Source organism: Phascolarctos cinereus, unplaced genomic scaffold (genome assembly GCF_003287225.1).
Source record: "Phascolarctos cinereus isolate Bilbo 61053 unplaced genomic scaffold, phaCin_HiC Scaffold_726;HRSCAF=1367, whole genome shotgun sequence".
Classification (NCBI taxonomy): domain Eukaryota; kingdom Metazoa; phylum Chordata; class Mammalia; order Diprotodontia; family Phascolarctidae; genus Phascolarctos; species Phascolarctos cinereus.
Window position 1 is genome coordinate 244,735,993 of NW_027556098.1, and position 17,988 is coordinate 244,753,980.

General features: G+C 35.8%; 1 protein-coding gene across 1 annotated transcript in view; it reads right to left on the reverse strand.

Annotated features, from left to right (window-relative positions):
* The window catches only part of NBEA (neurobeachin), a 776,021-nt gene that overhangs the window by 71,846 nt on the left and 686,187 nt on the right, over nt 1–17,988 (reverse strand). Inside the window, 1 exon segment of the mRNA XM_078147053.1 lies at nt 2,908–3,027. Coding sequence (XP_078003179.1) covers nt 2,908–3,027 — 120 coding nt within the window.

Genomic DNA, 17,988 nt, shown 5'->3' on the forward strand with positions numbered 1-17,988 from the left:
AACCTAAGCAGGAAACTGGTAAAGATCGGGGAACACTGAAACACTTTAGTCAGGTTTTAGTTGTAAAAATAAAATAAATTGGCTTTAACAATCTTTTTTGCACTTATAGAGCCACTAACCCAGTTCACATCCTCCTGACTTCTTAACCAGCCTACTGGGGTAGCTTCCTAATTAGTCTCCGTGCCTCAAGTCTCTCCCTGCACCAATCTGTTCTCCATACCCAAGTGACATTCCTAAAGCACAGGTTCCCCTGATTGGTAAATTCTAGGGACTCCTAATTACCTTTATAACAAATACAAACTACTATGTTTGGTATTTAAAGCCCTTTACAATCTGATTCTATCCTGCCTTTCTAGACTTTTTAGAAAATATCTTCTACTCATACTACAACAGAGCCAAACTATCCTGCTGCTTCTTCACACATGAATTCCATTCCTGTGTTGCCATGCTTTTCCCCATGCTGTCCCCTATACCTGGCCATATACTCCCTCTTCACCTCTTAGATTTCCTTCAAAACTCACTTCAAATGCCATCTACTCCACGAAGCCTTTCCTGATTAAGCCTCTTACACTTGAATACTCTTATTCTGTACATTCTTATGTGTACACACATTGTCCCTTTGAGCCCTGTGTATGGCACGGACTGTTCATTTTCTTTCTTTGTATCGCCAGTGCCTACCATTGTATCTAGCACACAGTAGGCACTGAATAAATGCTTGTTGATCACTCGATTTGCAAGCCACTTTTCCCAAGACAGGACTGAAGAGTCAGTTAAATCATGTCCACTTATAATCCCAATTATCTTTTAGCCCAACTAAAATAAAAATTTTAACAATACAATTGAAGTTCAACAAAAATAATTTTGCTATTTCACCTTTATAATTTTTTTTTTTGCAAAAACGTGGAGCTATTTTCCAAAAACTCTTTGAGATTTGCTTTTAATTTTTATTGCTTACACACTGTAATGTCAGTCAACCAATAAACATTCATTAAGTGCCTACTATGTGCCAGGCACTTTGTTGAGCACTATGGATCAAAATGAGACAAAAGACAGTTTCTGCCCTCAAAAAGCCTATAATTCATAAAACCTATTTTAGCACAACAGAATACATTTGTTGTAAATCTTATTTCTGGGCTGTTTGTCTCAATAGTTTTTTGATTTTCTCAGAACTGGGGTAGGAAACCAGTTCTTAGTATGGGATGGCAGAAAAGGGTACTAAGCTTGAAGTCAGAAGCCCTTGAGAAAAGTGTTACACACTTATACAGAGATACTCAGTCCAAATATCAGTCTTTAATTTATATCTCCTGGAATTTTCCACTTCACAAGTCTCAAGTCATTTCCATACTGTGGCTGAAAGTATTAGGAGTGTTCATCCCCACTAGAGAGTTCACGGTAGGAGTGTAGAGTGGGGGAGGGAAAGCCATTCAAATAAAGGATATGGTTGTTGTTATATGCCATGGGGCAAAGGTTTTTAACCTAAAGACTGTGAACTTATTTTTAAAAACATTTTGATAGCTGTATTTCTATATACCTAGTTCCTTTTGTAATTCTATGTATTTTATTTCATGAATTTAAAAATATTATTCTGAGAAGGGGTCCATAGGCTTCACCAGACAAAGGAATCCATGGCACAAAAAAAGGTTAAACTTCAAGAGAAAAAAAAGATTCTTTAAATCTTCAGGTCAACTTTCAGTGAAAGATTACATTGCTGGAAGAAAAATGTAAGCTTTCAGAGTTTCAAAAATCTGGGAGATACTTTAGGTTTTCTTATCTTTCCTAATCATGCTTGTACATTGTTTATATATTAATACTTGAGAAAATGCCTACTGATAGGAATAAAATCTACATGCTTCATCCTTAGATATAGGATTATGATGTTTTTTCCTTGAGAAAAAAAGTCTAGATTGCTGTTCTACCTTTATAAAATCCTCCTATACCTAAGTGGCAGAGCAGTTGTCTTTCTGAGGTGTTTTGCAGAGTATCCACAAATAAAAGAAGTAAAAGGCAACTTTGACTATGTTTTTTTGGTTTAAATCAGAGTTTAAAATGTTTTATAACATCAAAATTTTATATTCTATAATAACACCGTAATGAAATAAATTTGCCTTAAAATTAGGTGTGCCTTTTAAGCCCTAAACTTGTGTACAAATCTGATCATGTAGCCTTACTGCCAGTGAAAATAAGAACCATGAGAATAAGTTAAAGATTTTATTGTTCAGAATCCTGAATGATTTTTTTTATAAGATCCCATGTAAATGTACAATAAACCTTTGTATTTAACAATAGGTAAGTAATAACGACTGTAAAATTACTCTGCTTTCGGGGGTTTCTGTATATTGTGTGTATGTTGGTTTAATCTAATGCATATTGTTGCATAATATCCCCAGGCACAGTCAAGTAAAAGCTAAAGTCGTACAGAAAAGCCTACATTTTAAATGGGTCTTGTCATTAATGCTTTATTAATTGCCCCAGGCTATGCAAACCCAGGACTGGGCAAGCTATAACAATATGACACTTTAAGGTCAAATCCAATTCCTGCTGTGTTTTATGGAATAGACCAAATATTGAATTAACAGCAGGAAAGAGCAATTTATTGGGCTTTTCTCCATCTCCTGATTATTTGATCTAAATTAGATTGGATTTTTTTAAAGAACAAAACACCTTAACCACAGAATAAAAAAGAACCTTTAATCATTTTCTATCATACATAAGATTATTTTCATAAGTTTAGATGTATAGTATATTCTTTAAAAATTATGGTAATGTGTGGAGAATGAAATGTAAAATTTTCCTTATTCTCATTTAAAAAAAAAAGAAATATCAATATTGAAAGCACATAATTTAGGTTTCAGTATCTGCAATGCAGGAAAAAAATATCCTGTAGTCCCTAACCTCCCTAAAGCTTACCTTTACATCTGATGTATCTCTTTGGCTTGTTCTCCAAGATCTTGCAACTGATGAGAAGGTTCTATCTGGATGGTCAAATTTTCCATCATTTGCATTAAGAAAGAATGTTGTGAAAGGTTCCTAAATTAAAAAAAACCACATACACACAATATTAATTATCATACATCATCTAAGCAGATGATGAGAATCTTTCCAAGTTGTAGTGATAACCACCTTGCATTGCTACGGTACCTGGAAATTTCTGTGATTTCATTAGTTTCAGGATTCCCTCTACTGATAACATCACAACCTTTTAAAATTATTTTACCTCAGTTCAATTTTTTTTTGCTACCAAGAAGAAACCATTCTAGGTTGGATAAAGCCTTAATAATTTTTTTCTTAGTTATTTAACTGTGAATCCATTTGCTTTCTCCCCTTTAACAATGTAATTTTTCTTGAAATTTTGGAGTGAGTTATTATTTCATAGTGCTGTGAAAGATAGAGAAATATTATGAAAGAGACAACAGAAAAAAATAAGATGAGTGTGCCTGGGCTTCACTGGTTACCCATCCAAAATATGCATTTATGACTGGATAATGATGAAGTTACCAAGAAATTTGTTCTGTAAATGCTGTGAGATACAGCCACTTCATTGAAGTTATCACTGAATATAATAGCGTAAATGAAAACAACCTTGAGAGACATCAGAATTTCATTCAATGCAATGAACAGTCTTGACCACAAAGAACTGATAATAAAACATATCTCCTTCCTCTACATAGAGAGGTATGGGAGTGCAACGAAACACACACTGTTAAACAAAATCAATGTTTTGGTTTGTTTTGCTTAATTGTACTTTGTTACAAGAGGGAGAGTTTTATTGGGAATTGAGAGTGATGCTAAGAACATAAAAGGCATAAATAAAACATTAAAGAAAAATAATTAAAATTAAGTTGAGAGAGAATGCCTTTTTGGATCTTTTCCTCCTCTTAGTTTGCTTTGTTGGCACTTTAGTGAATACTTCAACGTGATTAAGAAATGAAATTCTTTGTTCAGAATTCTTTTGATTTGCTGTATCTTATTCCCAAACAGGTTCGGTCAAACAAATTGCCAGAGTTTCTACAACTCTCCACACCACCTATTTCTCTATTACATTATTATACGGTTCTGACTCTGAAGTCAATGTGAATAGGAGAAACATCCACGAACAAATTAGAAATTCTATAGCTGCATTCAAAAAGCTTCTCTTTGTGGGTTTAGTTAACAGAATTTTAATATTCCTGTCTACATGGAATTTTATTTCTGATCAGTCAACAGTACCTAACACAGTGCTCTGCACTTAGATAGTGACTGATAAATGTTTGTTGAAGAAATGATTGAACCAATCCAATCAAGTAAACATGGGGAAGCCCTCAAAGAGCTTACAATCTAAAAGATTAAAGCCAAATATTATAGTTGTATATAAAAGTGACTATTATATCATTTTATTCAACACCTTTATTTAGTGCTGAAGCCAAGATGGAATATGTAGGAAATCACTTGAACTGTCTTAAATTCACCTCCAAACAACTATAAAATAGTGCTTAAAACAAATTCTGCAGTGGCAGGACAAACAAAAAGACAGGGTGAAGAGCTCAAAAAGGATTTTAAAAATCAAATAAGAGAGGTGGGAGAAAAATTTGGAAAAGAAATTAGAATGATGTAAGAGAATCATGAAAAATGAGTCAACAGCTTCATTAAGCAAGCACAAAAAATGGGAAAAGTTGTACAAAAAATTCACTGAAGAGAATAACCCCTTAAAAAGAAGAATTGGGCAAATATATTGAAAATGAGGTAAAAAAGCTAACTGAAGAAAATAACTCCTTAAAAATCAGAATTGGACAAGTGGATGTTAAAGACTCCATGAGACATCAAGAAACAAACAAAATCAAAAGAATGGAAAAAAAAAGATGTGAAATATCTCATTGGAAAAACAACTTACCTGGAAAACAGATCCAAGAGAGATAATTTAAGAATTCTTGGACTATCTGAAATCCATGATCAAAAAAATAACCTGGACACCATACTTGAAGAAATTATCAAAGAAAACTGCCCTGATACTCTAGAAACAAAGGGTAAAATAGACATAAAAAAAATCCACTGATTACTTCCTGATAGAGATCCCCAAATGAAAACTCCCAGGAACATTATAGCCAAATTCCAGAAATCCCAGGACAAGAAGAACATATTGTAAGCAGCTAAAAAAGAAACAATTCAAATATTGTGGAACCACAGCCAGGAATATATAGATTTAGCAGCTTCTACATTAAAGATTGGAGATCATGGAATATGATATTCTGAAACACAAAAAAGCTAGGATTACAACCAAGAATCACCTACCCAATGAAACTGAGTATAATGCTTCAGGGGAAAAAAGGTCATACAATGAAATACAGGACTTTCAAGCTTTCCTGATGAAAAGGCAAGAGTTGAACAAAAATATTTATTTTCAAATACAAGTTTCAAGAGAAGTGTTAAAAAGGTAAAAAGGAAAGAGAAAACCTAAAAGATTCAATAAGGCTAAAATGTTTGCATCTTACACAGGAAGATCATACTTGTAAAACTATATCACTATTATTGCAATTAGAAGGAGTATACATTGCATTGGAAACAGAAGGAAAGGAGAAGCAGAACAAGGTAAATTATCTTATGTGAAGAAGTGCAAAAGACCAATTACAATGGAGGGGAAGATGGAGGGGGTGGCGCTGGGCATTGCTTGAACTTTACTGGCTTAAAGCAGGAATAACATACACAATCAGTTGGGTATAGAAATCTATCTTACCCCATAGGAAGCAGGAAGGGAAGAGACTAAGAAAAGTGTGTGTGTGGGGGGGAGACTGACAGAAGGGAGGACAAACTTGTGGTCATAAGCAGAACACTGATGTGGAGGGAAAGGGTGAAAAGAGAGAACGATAAACAGGAGGGAAAATAGGATGAAAGGAAATACACAGTAATCATAACTGTGAATGTGAATGGGATGAACTCACCCATAAAATGGAATTGGATAGCAGAGTGGATTAAAAAACACCTTTACTGAGTGCCACTCATACATTAAACTTTGTGAGGTTCATTTGCGCAAGGAATACTTCCTAGGATCATCATAATTCAACAATGAAAGGGAGCTTAGATATCACTTAGTTCAACCTTCTTATTTTATAGATAAGGAAAACAGATTCAGAGGAATTTAAGAGACTTTCTGAAGGGTATGCTGCCAGTACCTGGTAGAGTCACACCCTGATGCTGGGAAAGATTGAAGGTAAAAGGAAAAGGGGATGGCAGAAGATGAGATGGATAGATAGTATCATGGAAACAACTAACATGAACTTGGACTGACATCGAGAGATAGTGGAGGATAGAAGGACCTGGCATGCTATGGGATACATGGTGTCACGAAGAGTCAGACAGCAGGGAGAGTCAGGATTTGAATTATCTACTTTTCACCTTCTTTCCCACGTGCCATATAGACATTCTGAAAGCATAGCAGTATAAAATGCAGGCTATCTGCACCTTAAGCCCATTCCTTACTGTCTACCTCATGTTCCTTTTTATCTACAACTTATGCTGTCAGAGTTTTTACTAATTTGGGGCTTCACTCATATGTCTCCCCCTACCATCTCCTTCAGTCCTGCCTCAGATGAAGAGGTAGCCATTCTCCTTGCTAAGATAAACATCTGCACATGCACAGGTGATCCTAATCCATTGTTTTCTTCAACAGACTGACCCCCTCCATCATCCCTACTTTCTCACTAATCTTCAATTTCTCTGATGTTAACCTACGGCCTACAAAGATACCTCTATTTTTTCTATTCTTAAAAAACAAACAAAAAACCTCTTACCTAATCCATTAGTTTATTGTTCTGTATCTCTCCTTACCTCAGTGACTATACTGCTTGGGAAGGCTGTGACAATTTTTGCTTCCATTTCTGTTCCTCTCACCCTCTTCTTAACTTCCTATAATTTGGCTTCTGACTTCATCATTTGACTGAAATTGCTCTCTCCAAAGTTAGCAATCTTTCTTAAGTGTTAAGTCATTTCTCAGAAATACTCCTTCTTGACTTCCCTGATGTCACTAACACTAGATCAAAGTTATCTAACATCTGCTGCTGGCTGCAACATGCCCAAACAGCCCAAAACAAATTCAGCTGTAACTGAGAAATATTAATAAAATAAATATAAATACTACAGAATATAGATGATATTAATAATATGTGGTTTTCTAAGCCAACATGTGGCCTGCCGGGATCCCTATGTATGATTTAAAACGGATCCAAATTGTTCTGCAACCTAAAGTTTTTAGAGCATTTCCTGAGCCATTCAGAGGTCACCATTATTTGCTCAGAGTCCCATAGCTATTATTTTTTCAGAGGTGGGACTTGAACCCAGGTCTTCCTGATCCTAAGACCAACTTTATACTTTATAGAAGCAGCTAAGTGGAACAGTGAAGAGTGCTGGATTTGGAGTCTGGAAGAGCTGGAAGAGGCTCAGATACTAGCTGTGTGACCCTGGACTTAAATGACTTCACTTAACCTCTCTGTTTGCTTCAGTTTTCTCATCTGTAAAATGGAGATAATATCAGCAACTACATCCCAGGGTTGTTATGAAGATGAAATGAAATAATAATTGTAAAGCGCTTAGCACAGTGCCTGACGCATATTAGGTGCTATATAAATATTAGCTATTATCATTACTATTACTGTTACTGTTGATAGCCCCTGTTTACATTTTAGTTTAAAACTACTTCTATAGATCACTCTCTTCTCTGCAGCTAGATGGCATAGCGGATAGAACTCCAGGCCTCAAGTCAGGAAGACCTGAGTTCAAATGTGACCTCAGACACTTCTAGCTATAGTCACTTCATTTTCGTCTGCCACAATTTCCTCATCTGTAAAATGGGGATAATAACAGTACCTACCTCCCAGGGTTGTTGTGAGGATCAAATGAAATAATAATGATGTTAGCTACTATTATTATTCATACTAATACTCCCTTCTCCCTAGTCCTTCAAGGCACCAATCTTTCCTAGTTCTCTCCTAACTCTCTGACCATTCCTTCTTAGTTTCCTTTGATAGATCTTCATCCAAGTCATGTCTGTTAATTACAGGTGTCCCCTAAGGCTCTGTCATAGGCCCTCTTCTCTTTTCCCTTTATACTACTTTGCTGGTGATTTCATCAGCTGCCATGGATTCAATCATTATCTGTAAACTGATGATTCTTAAATCTACTTATCCAGCCATAATGTCTTTGCTGATCTCCTGTTTCACATCTCCAACTGTTTATTGGTCATCTTGAACTGTCCAACAGAACATGAACCGTTCCACAGACATCTCAAACTCAATATGTATAAAACCAAACTCACTGTCTTTGCCCCAAACCCTGCCCTCTTTGTCAAGGGTACCATCATTCTTCCCAGTCACTCAGGCTCATAATGCACTGTTATGTTTGACTCCTTACTTGTACTACGCCAGCATACGAATTCTGTTCAAATCTTATCATTTCTATCTTCACAATATCTGACGCTGAACCATACTGATAGAGGCCAGCAACACCTTAAGCTTGTACTACTGAAATAGCCTATTGGTATAGGATCAAATACAAAATCCTTTTGTTGGACTTTTATCATCCTTCACAATCTAGCCTCAGTCTGAAGTTTTCATTTCTCTTACACTTTACTTCCCCCTCCATATGCTCTAAAATCCAGCTATACAGTCTTCCTTGTAGTTCCTTACCAAGACACTCCCAACTCCATACCTTTTCACTGGCTATCCCCTATACCTGGAATGTTCATTTTTACCTCTGTGTCCTAGCTTTTCTGGCTTTCTTCAAGATTCAGCTCCAATCTTACCTTTCATAAAATACCTCTCCCAGTCCCCTGTCATTCTTCTCTTTCAAACCACCTCCCAACTTCCTGTGCTTTCCCTCTGAGATAGGGTCCTATTTATACTTTAGATATTTTACATCTTATGTGTACTCAGAATGTGAGGGCAGGGCCTATATTTTTGCTTTTCCTTGTATCCACAGTCCTAAGGCCAGTACTTACAAATAGAAATAAAGCAATCAATAAATATTTATGAAGAGCCTAGTATGGACACGACACAGCCCCTGCCCTAAAAGAGCTCACAGTCTAAAGGGAAAAACAACAAGGAAATACATACAAACAAGCTACATAGAAGATACATAGGAAATAATTAAGAGAAGGAAGGCCCTAGAATTAAGAGGGGTTGCAAAAGGCATCCTGTAGAAGATAGGGTTTTAGTTGGCATATAAAGGAAGCCAGAGATGTCACTAAGCAGAGATGAGGAAGGAGAGCACTCCAGGTATGGGAGACAGACAGAATAAAATGCCCTGAGCAGAAAGCATCATCCACATGGAACAGCCAGGTGGTCAATGCTACTTGATCAAAGAGCATGTGGTAGGGAGCAAGGTATAAGAAGATTAGAAAGACATGAGGGGGCTAGGCTATAAAAGACTTTGACAGCTAAGCAGAGGACTTTGTATTTGATCTTGGAGGCAAATGGGGAACCATTGGAGTTTACTGAGTGGGGGAGGGAGACACAACTGGATCCATGCTTGGGACTCTTTAGTGTCTGAATGGAGGATGGATTGGAATGGGAAGGACTTGAAGCAGGCAGACCCACCAGCAGTCTACTGCAATAATCCAGGTATGAAGTGATGAGGCCCTTCTCTAGAGTGGTGACAGTGTCAGAGGAGAGATATTACATATTTGAGAGATACTGCTAAGATGAAAATTGACAGGCCTTGGCAATATCTTGGACATGTTGAAAGATAGTGAGGAATTCAAGATGATTCTTAGGTTGTAAGCTTGAGGAACTGGGAGGATGGTATAGCCTCTACTATAAAAGGGAAGAGGGGATGGTTTTGGGGAAAAAAATGAGTTCTCTTTTGGATATACTGAGTTTAAGATGTCTACTGGACATTTAGTTTGAGATGTCTGAAAAGCAGTAGGAGATGTGAGACTGGAGGTCAGCAGAGAGGCTGGAGCAGGAAAGGCAGATATGTAATCCCTGGCACAGCTGATATCACCAAGTAAAATAGTACAGAGGGAGAAGAGAGTCCAGGATAGGACCCCAGGATGGGACCCCTACAGTTAGTGGGTCTTATCTGGAAGATGATCCAGCAAAGGAGACAGAGAAGGTGTAGTGTAGTCAGGCAGGAGGAGAACCAAGAGATGACGTGCTTAATAAATGCTTGATGCCTTGATTTGACTTCTTGTTGACTATTGGCTGGCCTACTAGTCTTCTTGCTTCCTGTTTCTCCCTTTTTGGTTTTATCCTGCATACAGCTGTTAAAAAGATATTTCTTTTAAAAATCACCTATTTTTAAAAGCATTTATTATCTTTCCCTATCACTGTATCTACTAGTTAAAGCAATTTTTAAAAAAAAGAAAGAAAGAAAACCAAGACCCTAACAGATATGTGTAGGTAGTGCAGCAAAACAAATCTTCACATTGCATTTTAAGTGCATCACCTCTCTGGCAGGAGATAGTTGGTGTGTTTCGTTTCTAGTCCTCTGGACTTATGGCTTATCATTCTATTTATTAAATGAATTAAAAATGAGAGAAGGCTTTACACTACATTTAACCATCAGGTAGTGAGGCAGGTACCAGGTGATGTGATAATGCTGAACCAGGGGTCAAGGAAGACCTGAATTAAAATCCAGCCTTAGATACCTGGTTAAGTTGCTTAACCTTTCTCCCTCAGTTTTCTTTTCTGTAAAATGGAGATAATAAAAGGACCTTTCTCTCAGGTTAATGCTCCAGAAGATCAAATGGGAAATTTGCAAAGCACTTTAGCATATCTTATTAAAGTGCTACATATATGTTAGCTATTATAATTACTGCTAAATAAATACACCCAGTACATATGTGTTTACATATCTCTTTTCAGGTTTAAATTGGTAAGGGATATATTTATCATAAACAAGTAACCACTTACATAGTAGTCAAAAATTGGGTTCCTATCAATTGGGGAAAAGTTGAACAAATTGTGAAGTATGAATGTAATGCAATTATATTGTGTTGTAAGAAATGATGACTATAAGGAATTTAGAGAAACATGAGAAGACGTGTATAAACTCATGCAGAATGAAGAAAGCAGAACCAGGAGAGCAATATAGACAATGACCACAATAATGAGGATGAAAATATTAAAGGGCAGCTAAACTCAGATTAAAGGCAAAACTGATTCCAGAAGACTCAAACCTCCCAATTCTGCTCTGTAGAGAGGTGGGGGGAGGAGGGAAATATTGATGCTGAATTTTGCATACACTTATGTGGTCACTGTGTCAGTTGGTTTCGATTAAGCGTTTTTCTTTGTTACCAGGGAGAGGACTCAATGGGGGTGAGTGGGTAGGATAAAATATCAGGAAATGACTATAGTATAAAAACAGATGTTATCAATACGACTTTTAAAAAAAAGTTATAGGATACTTCAGAGAGTGAATTTCCAATAAAAACAAAGTTAGTAAATATATCAAATGATATTGGCTAGTATAATAAAAAAGAAAATAATATTTCAGATGGTGCTTTATTGTACATTTATCATAAGGTAAGGCTAGGTGTTTAGGATAGGATTTTGTCCATTGTTTTATATGTACATATTTTAAATGTTTTGTATACTTCAAATAACTTTAAAATTAATTGGCTAAAAGCTGTTACAAAAATGCACACACACACACACACACACACACACACACACACACACATTTAACTTGCTTTCATTAAAAATCTTAGCCTTCAGTTTTAATCATGAGAAAAATAAAAAAATTCTAAATAAGAAGCTATAAGAACTTTTTAGAAAACATGTCCTAAACTCTGAGAGAATTTTTGAGACATTATAATTAGGACACAAAAGTCTTCTTAAATGAGACTTTCTATTTTGATCAATAGGGCAGGGAAGTAACTTGAACTTCTAATTTTTCTTTGTTTTCCTCATGTTAGATTTTTTTTTTGTTTTATATACACATACAAAAAAGACACTGTCATTAACACCAGCACTTTTCTACAGCAATGAGAAAACTCTACTGCTTAAACATAAAAAAAATGTAAAATGATGAAGCACTAAAAATGGAAAATGGATACTCCCTTTAGACATATGTGTATTTCAATGCTTATTATACAGATTAACATAATTTAATGAAATGATCTAGAAGGTTGAGTCAGAGGATGTACAAACTAATCAGTTTCAAAAGTTCTTTCAGAATAGGAAAGAAAAAAATGGCTGACAATTTTTTTTTGAACTTTATTGGTACAGAGAAGTTCCAGAGAGTGAAGTCCTTCCATCACTGCAGATCAGTAACTTTCCGTAACTTAGCAGCTTAGAAATTACCCAGGGGAACTGAAAATGTACTTTGATTTGCCCACAGTCACAAAAGCCAGGTGTCAGAAGTGGGATTTGAATCCAGGTTTTCCTGACTCAGAGGCTTGCTCTGTATCATAGAAAAATCCCAAGAAAATGAAGTGAAGCAGAAAACAAAGTATCTGTACAATTCCTAGACCTGTTTATGCACAGCTAGACATATGTTGGTAAACTTGGCATTTAAGGGAAAGGAAAAGCAGATACATGGAGTTTTTGTTTTTCTATGGATACCACTTTGGTGGCTCACACAAAAAATTAGTGTAAGAGAAAAGAGAGTTGTCAGAAATAAATTTACTTATAGCAATATGGTTAAGTGGAAGAATACTGTAGAAGAATATTCGACTATCTTAGGTCAATGTAATATATAATAAATATCAAACTTGAAATTAGTTTTCCCCTTTGATAACTAGAGAGACATTGTCATTTTGATTTTTTTCACCAAACAAAGCAAATTTACCAACTCGAGCAATTTATCTCCATGTAGCTTTTTATGATTTACATTTCTGACACTGATTTTGAGTCTGTAATCTCAACCCTTAAGTAGTACAGTTTTCCATCTTGTGTTTTTTTTTTACTTAGGATGATAGTTTTTAATAAAGAAATTTAAATGATATAATCACTAACCTTAATGACTTTTTGTCCTTCTCCTGACCTAAATGTTAAATAGCCTCTTGGTTTACACTAAGAAAGAAGACTGGAGAGTTGTCATTATGGTATGGCCTTTTGAGGATACACACTTAAAAATAACAAAGATTATGCTACTTATAATGAAATATATTTAATCTAGTCCGTCAAGTAGTTGACTACCTATTTAACAAAAGCATTAGGCTAGGCACTAGAGATACAAAAATTCAAAAGAACTCTCTGTCCCTGCTCTGTATCCTCAAAATGCTTGTTATTACCCCTATTTCAGGGGTCCCCAATGTGTTTGCTTTCTTGGAATGTTAATGTTTCTTGTACCTATGTAATGTTCCATATACACATACAAAAAAGAGATTCTAATAAACACTTGTACTTTTTTAGAGGAATGAGAAAACACTACCACTTAAACATAAAACAACGCAAAAATAATGGGGCACTAACAATGGAAAACAGATCACCTCCTTTAGACATATGTGCATTTTAATGCTTATCACACAGATTAACATAATTGAATGAAATGGTCTCTAGAAGGTTGAGTCAGAGGATATATAAACTGATCAGTTTCAAAAGTTCTTTCTGAATAGGAAAGAAAAAAATGGCTGGCAAGTAACTGGCATCTATGGAAGACAAAACAGAGAGTTTACAATTTTAATGAAATTAATCTTAGCATAAAATAAGCAGAACCTTCAAGAGAATGGGGAAAGGTGTGCATGTGTGTTTGTGTGTATATACATATATCTATATACGGTTTTCCTACTCTAATAGGATAAGAATCTTAGTCTCTAGATTATACTGATTGCTTCCATAATACCCAATATAACTACTTCTCTCTGTCTCTTTGTATTAGAAATGAATGTGACAGCAGAAGATAAATATTTTTTTAACATACAGTCCACTTTTGACTATTGAAGTCAATGTCACTGAAATAGTTGAAGGATCTTTAAAAGAACAATGCTAAGTGAGATCCAAAAATAACACAAAAACTTTACTTTGACTACAATTTAGCTATTAATGGTATCTAAAACGAATTTGCACCTCTGGTACAACTCTTGCTGAGCCACTGATGAATAATGAATAGACTCAGAGAGCAAGATGAGAAGGAAGAAGCAACATAGCTGTATAATCCACAGACTGGATATTCAATCTCAGTCCTCTGAGTTACGTTTTGACTGTCTCTACCATAGTATTAGATACATTTTACTACTGAATTAAAATACTTTTTAAAAAAAAAACAGTAACATCCTTTCATCTCCTTCCAATCCCACCCACAAAAATCAAACTAAGGCAACAATAACAACAACCAAACCTATCAGATTTTAAAACTTCAATTAGTACAGAAAATTGAGCTCCTGTGTGAGCTAGGATTTTATAAGTTCATATGCTATAAATAATAGAGCTTCTGTGATGAAAAAGCTGTTTTGCCAGATTTCTTCATATACAACTAATGAATGCCTGAAAGCAACAAAAGAGAATTAGAAAACCATCAGTGAGGTTTTGTGAACCATAATATTTAGTTTAATATTTTACTTTTATCCAAGGGAGGATGTAAAAGCCCACATAAATTCTTGGATATTACTTCTGAATTCCAATATGACTGAATATTTTATTTGCACTTAATTCATGTGTTATTTTATTAAACAGGAAACTATATGGACAAAATTTATAATTAGCTTTCGTTCCTGAATTATATATAATTTTGTTAGGATTACGAGGCAATCTTTTTATTTTGGCACTTAGGAATCTATTTTTCCCTCAACAACTTAGGTAATTTAAATGTGTTTTGATTGAAGGTTTTTTGTTATATTTATCAAACTCAGGCTAAATCAACAGCAATAAAAACAAAAACTTAAAACACCAATGTGAAGAATGAGGAAGGAAGTATTTGCTTTTGTGATTGTCCATACAGAAGATTCTTGAGGGAAATAATGGCATACAAGATAGGGAGCCAGCCTTGCAGCTAGGAAGATCTGTGCTCCAGTCTTATCTCAGATACTTAACAGCTGTGTGATAACTTACTGTTCTAAGTCACTTAACTACTCGGCTGGCCCTTGGTTTTTTAATCTGTGAAATGAGAGGATAGGAGCAGACAACCTCTGAAGTCCCTTCTATCTCTTCCATCTAGATTTACCACCCTATGAACTTCCTCAATGCTTCTCTAACAGGCTTTCCAAGTCTTCATCTACCTCCTACTCTGACTGATTTACATTAACACTGGCACCACTATGTTACTAATCTTTTTTTGTACTGCATTAAAAATAATAGTTTGCAAAAATGTTGTAAGGTATTTTGACTTCAACAGTAAAGATTAAATGAGAAATGATTGTTAGAAACCAATTACTAACATATGGGGCAGGGGGTGTGAGTGGGATCCAGGGTTTTTTCCCTTTCTAGTTTCTCATTCAAACCCAATCCTTGTGAAGGGCATTACTGATAGATGAGATTGCCCAAATTCTCTGGGTACATGCTTCTTGTCCCACCCAACTAGAAGACCTTACAAAAAGATCTAATTTAGGTGATTTCAGGCCCACTGTGTTCTACTCTGACAGGACTGGGGATCCCTTTTGTCTAGACTGCTTGAGGTGGGGGCTCAAGCTGGTTGTAGAGAGTAAGAGTGACATGATCAAAGTCATGTCTCTACCTCAGACCCTCATTAGAGTATGCCCACCTCTCATTATAATATTCATTCTCTCATTAATTGTTAATCAGTAAGAGTTGATTTCTACCTGTGAGGCATTTCTACCTGTGAGGCATAACCACTTTCCCAAGGGTATAAAAGTGTGAGCGGCCTCCATGATTCATCTTTGGTCCCTGATAGTGTCACTGATGCCTTTCATTAATTATTTGCTAGCCATAATTAATAAAATGATTATCAATTACCCAGAAATTATGTCTTTTAGACTTTTCTTTTTTAAAATATAAATTTATTTTTAGTTTTCAACATTCACTTCCACAAGTTTTTGAGTTCCAAATTTTCACCCCATCTCCCCTCCCCCACCCCAAGATGGCATGCATTCTGAATATCCCTTCCCCTAGTCTGTCCTGTCTTCTATCTCTCCCCCCTTCTCTTATCCCCTTCCCCTTCTATTTTCCTGTAGGGCAGGACAGACTTCTATACCCAATCTCCTGTATTTCTTATTTCCCAGTAGCATGTGAAAACATGTTTTTTTAAACATATGTTTTTAAAACTTTAGGTTTCAATTTTTTTCTCTTCCTCCCTCCCCACCCACCCTCATTGGAAAGGCAAACAACTCGATATAAGTTGTACATGTGCAGTTATGCAAAACATATCCATAGTAGACATGTTGTGAAAAACTAACTCTATTTCCCTTAATCCTATCCTGCCCTCCCATTTATTCTATTCTTTCTTTTGACCCTGTCTCTCCTCAGAAGTATTTACTTCTGATTAACCCCTTTTCCAATCTGCCCTCCTCTCTATCATCCCCTGCTCTCTCTCTTGTCCCTTTCCCCCTATTTTCCTGTAGGGTAAGGACAGATTTCCATACCCAATTGAATGTGTTGTTATTCCTCCTTAAGCCAAATCCTATGAGAATAAGATTCCCTCATTCCCTCTCACCTTCCCCTGTTTCCCCTCCACTGTAAGAGACTTTTCTTTTCTGTTTTTTTTTGTGAGATAATTTACCCCATTCTACCTCTCCCTTTCTTCTTCTCCGAGTATCATCCTCTCTCATCCCTTAATTTTATTCTCCAGATATGACCCCTTAATCTTCAACTCACCCTGTGCCCTCTATCTATCTATCTATACATACATACATATAATTTTTTTCCTTCAACTACCCTAATACTGACAAAGTCTCATGAGTTAAATATCATCTTTCCATGCAGGATGTAAACAGTTCAATCTTAATAAGTCTCTTATGATTTCTCTTTCCTGTTTACCTCTTCATGTTCCACTGGAGTAAAGTCAAATTTTCTATTCAGCTCTGGTCTTTTCATCAGGAATGCTTGAAAGTTCTATTTCACTGAATGACCATTTTTTCCCCTGAAGGATTATACTCAGTTTTGCTGGGTAGGTGATTCTTGGTTGTAATCCTATCTCCTTTGCCCTCTGGAATATTATATTCCATGCCCTGCGGTCCTTTAATGTAGAAGCTGCTAAATCTTGTGTTATCCTGATTGTGTTTCCACAGTACTTGAATTGTTTCCTTCTGGCAGCTTGTAATATTTTCTCCTTGACCTGGGAACTCTGGAATTTGGCTATAATATTCCTAGGAGTTTTCCTTTGGGGATCTCTTTCAGGAGGAGATCTGTGGATTCTTTCAATTTCTATTTTGCCCTCTGGTTCTAATATATCAGGGCAGTTTTCCTTGATAATTTCTTGAAAGATGATGTCTAGGCTCTTTTTTTGATCATGGCTTTCAGATAGTCCAATAATTTTTAAATTCTCTCTCCTGGATCTATTTTCTAGGTCAGTTTTTTTCCAATGAGATATTTTCACATTGTTTTCTAATTTTTCATTCTTTTGGATTTGTTTTACAGTGTCTTGATTTCTCATAAAGTCACTAGCTTCCAATTGCTCTATTCTAATTTTTAAGGAAGTATTTTCTTCAGTAATCTTTTGGACTTCCTTTTCCATTTGGCCAATTTTTCTTTTTAGGGCATTTTTCTCCTCATTGGCTTTTTGGACCTCTTTTGCCATTTGGGTTAGGCTATTTTTTTAAGGTGTTATTTTCTTCAGTATTTTTTTGGGTCTCCTTTAGCAAGCTGTTGACTTGTTTTTCATGATTTTCTTGCATCACTCTCATTTCTCTTCCCAGTTTTTCCTCTACTTCCCTTACTTGCTTCTCAAAATCCCTTTTGAGCTCTTCCAAGGCCTGAGAATGATTCATATTTTTCTTGGAGGCTTTGGATGTAGGAGCTTTGACTTTGTTGTCTTTTTCTGGTTGTATATTTTGATCTTCTTTTTCACCAAAGTAAGATAATATAGTCTGACTCTTTTTGCGCTGCTTGCTCATGATTCCGGCTAATTACTTGAGTTTTAAACTCTTTGTTAAGGTAAGTGGAGAGTGTACTGTCCCAAGCTTCAGAG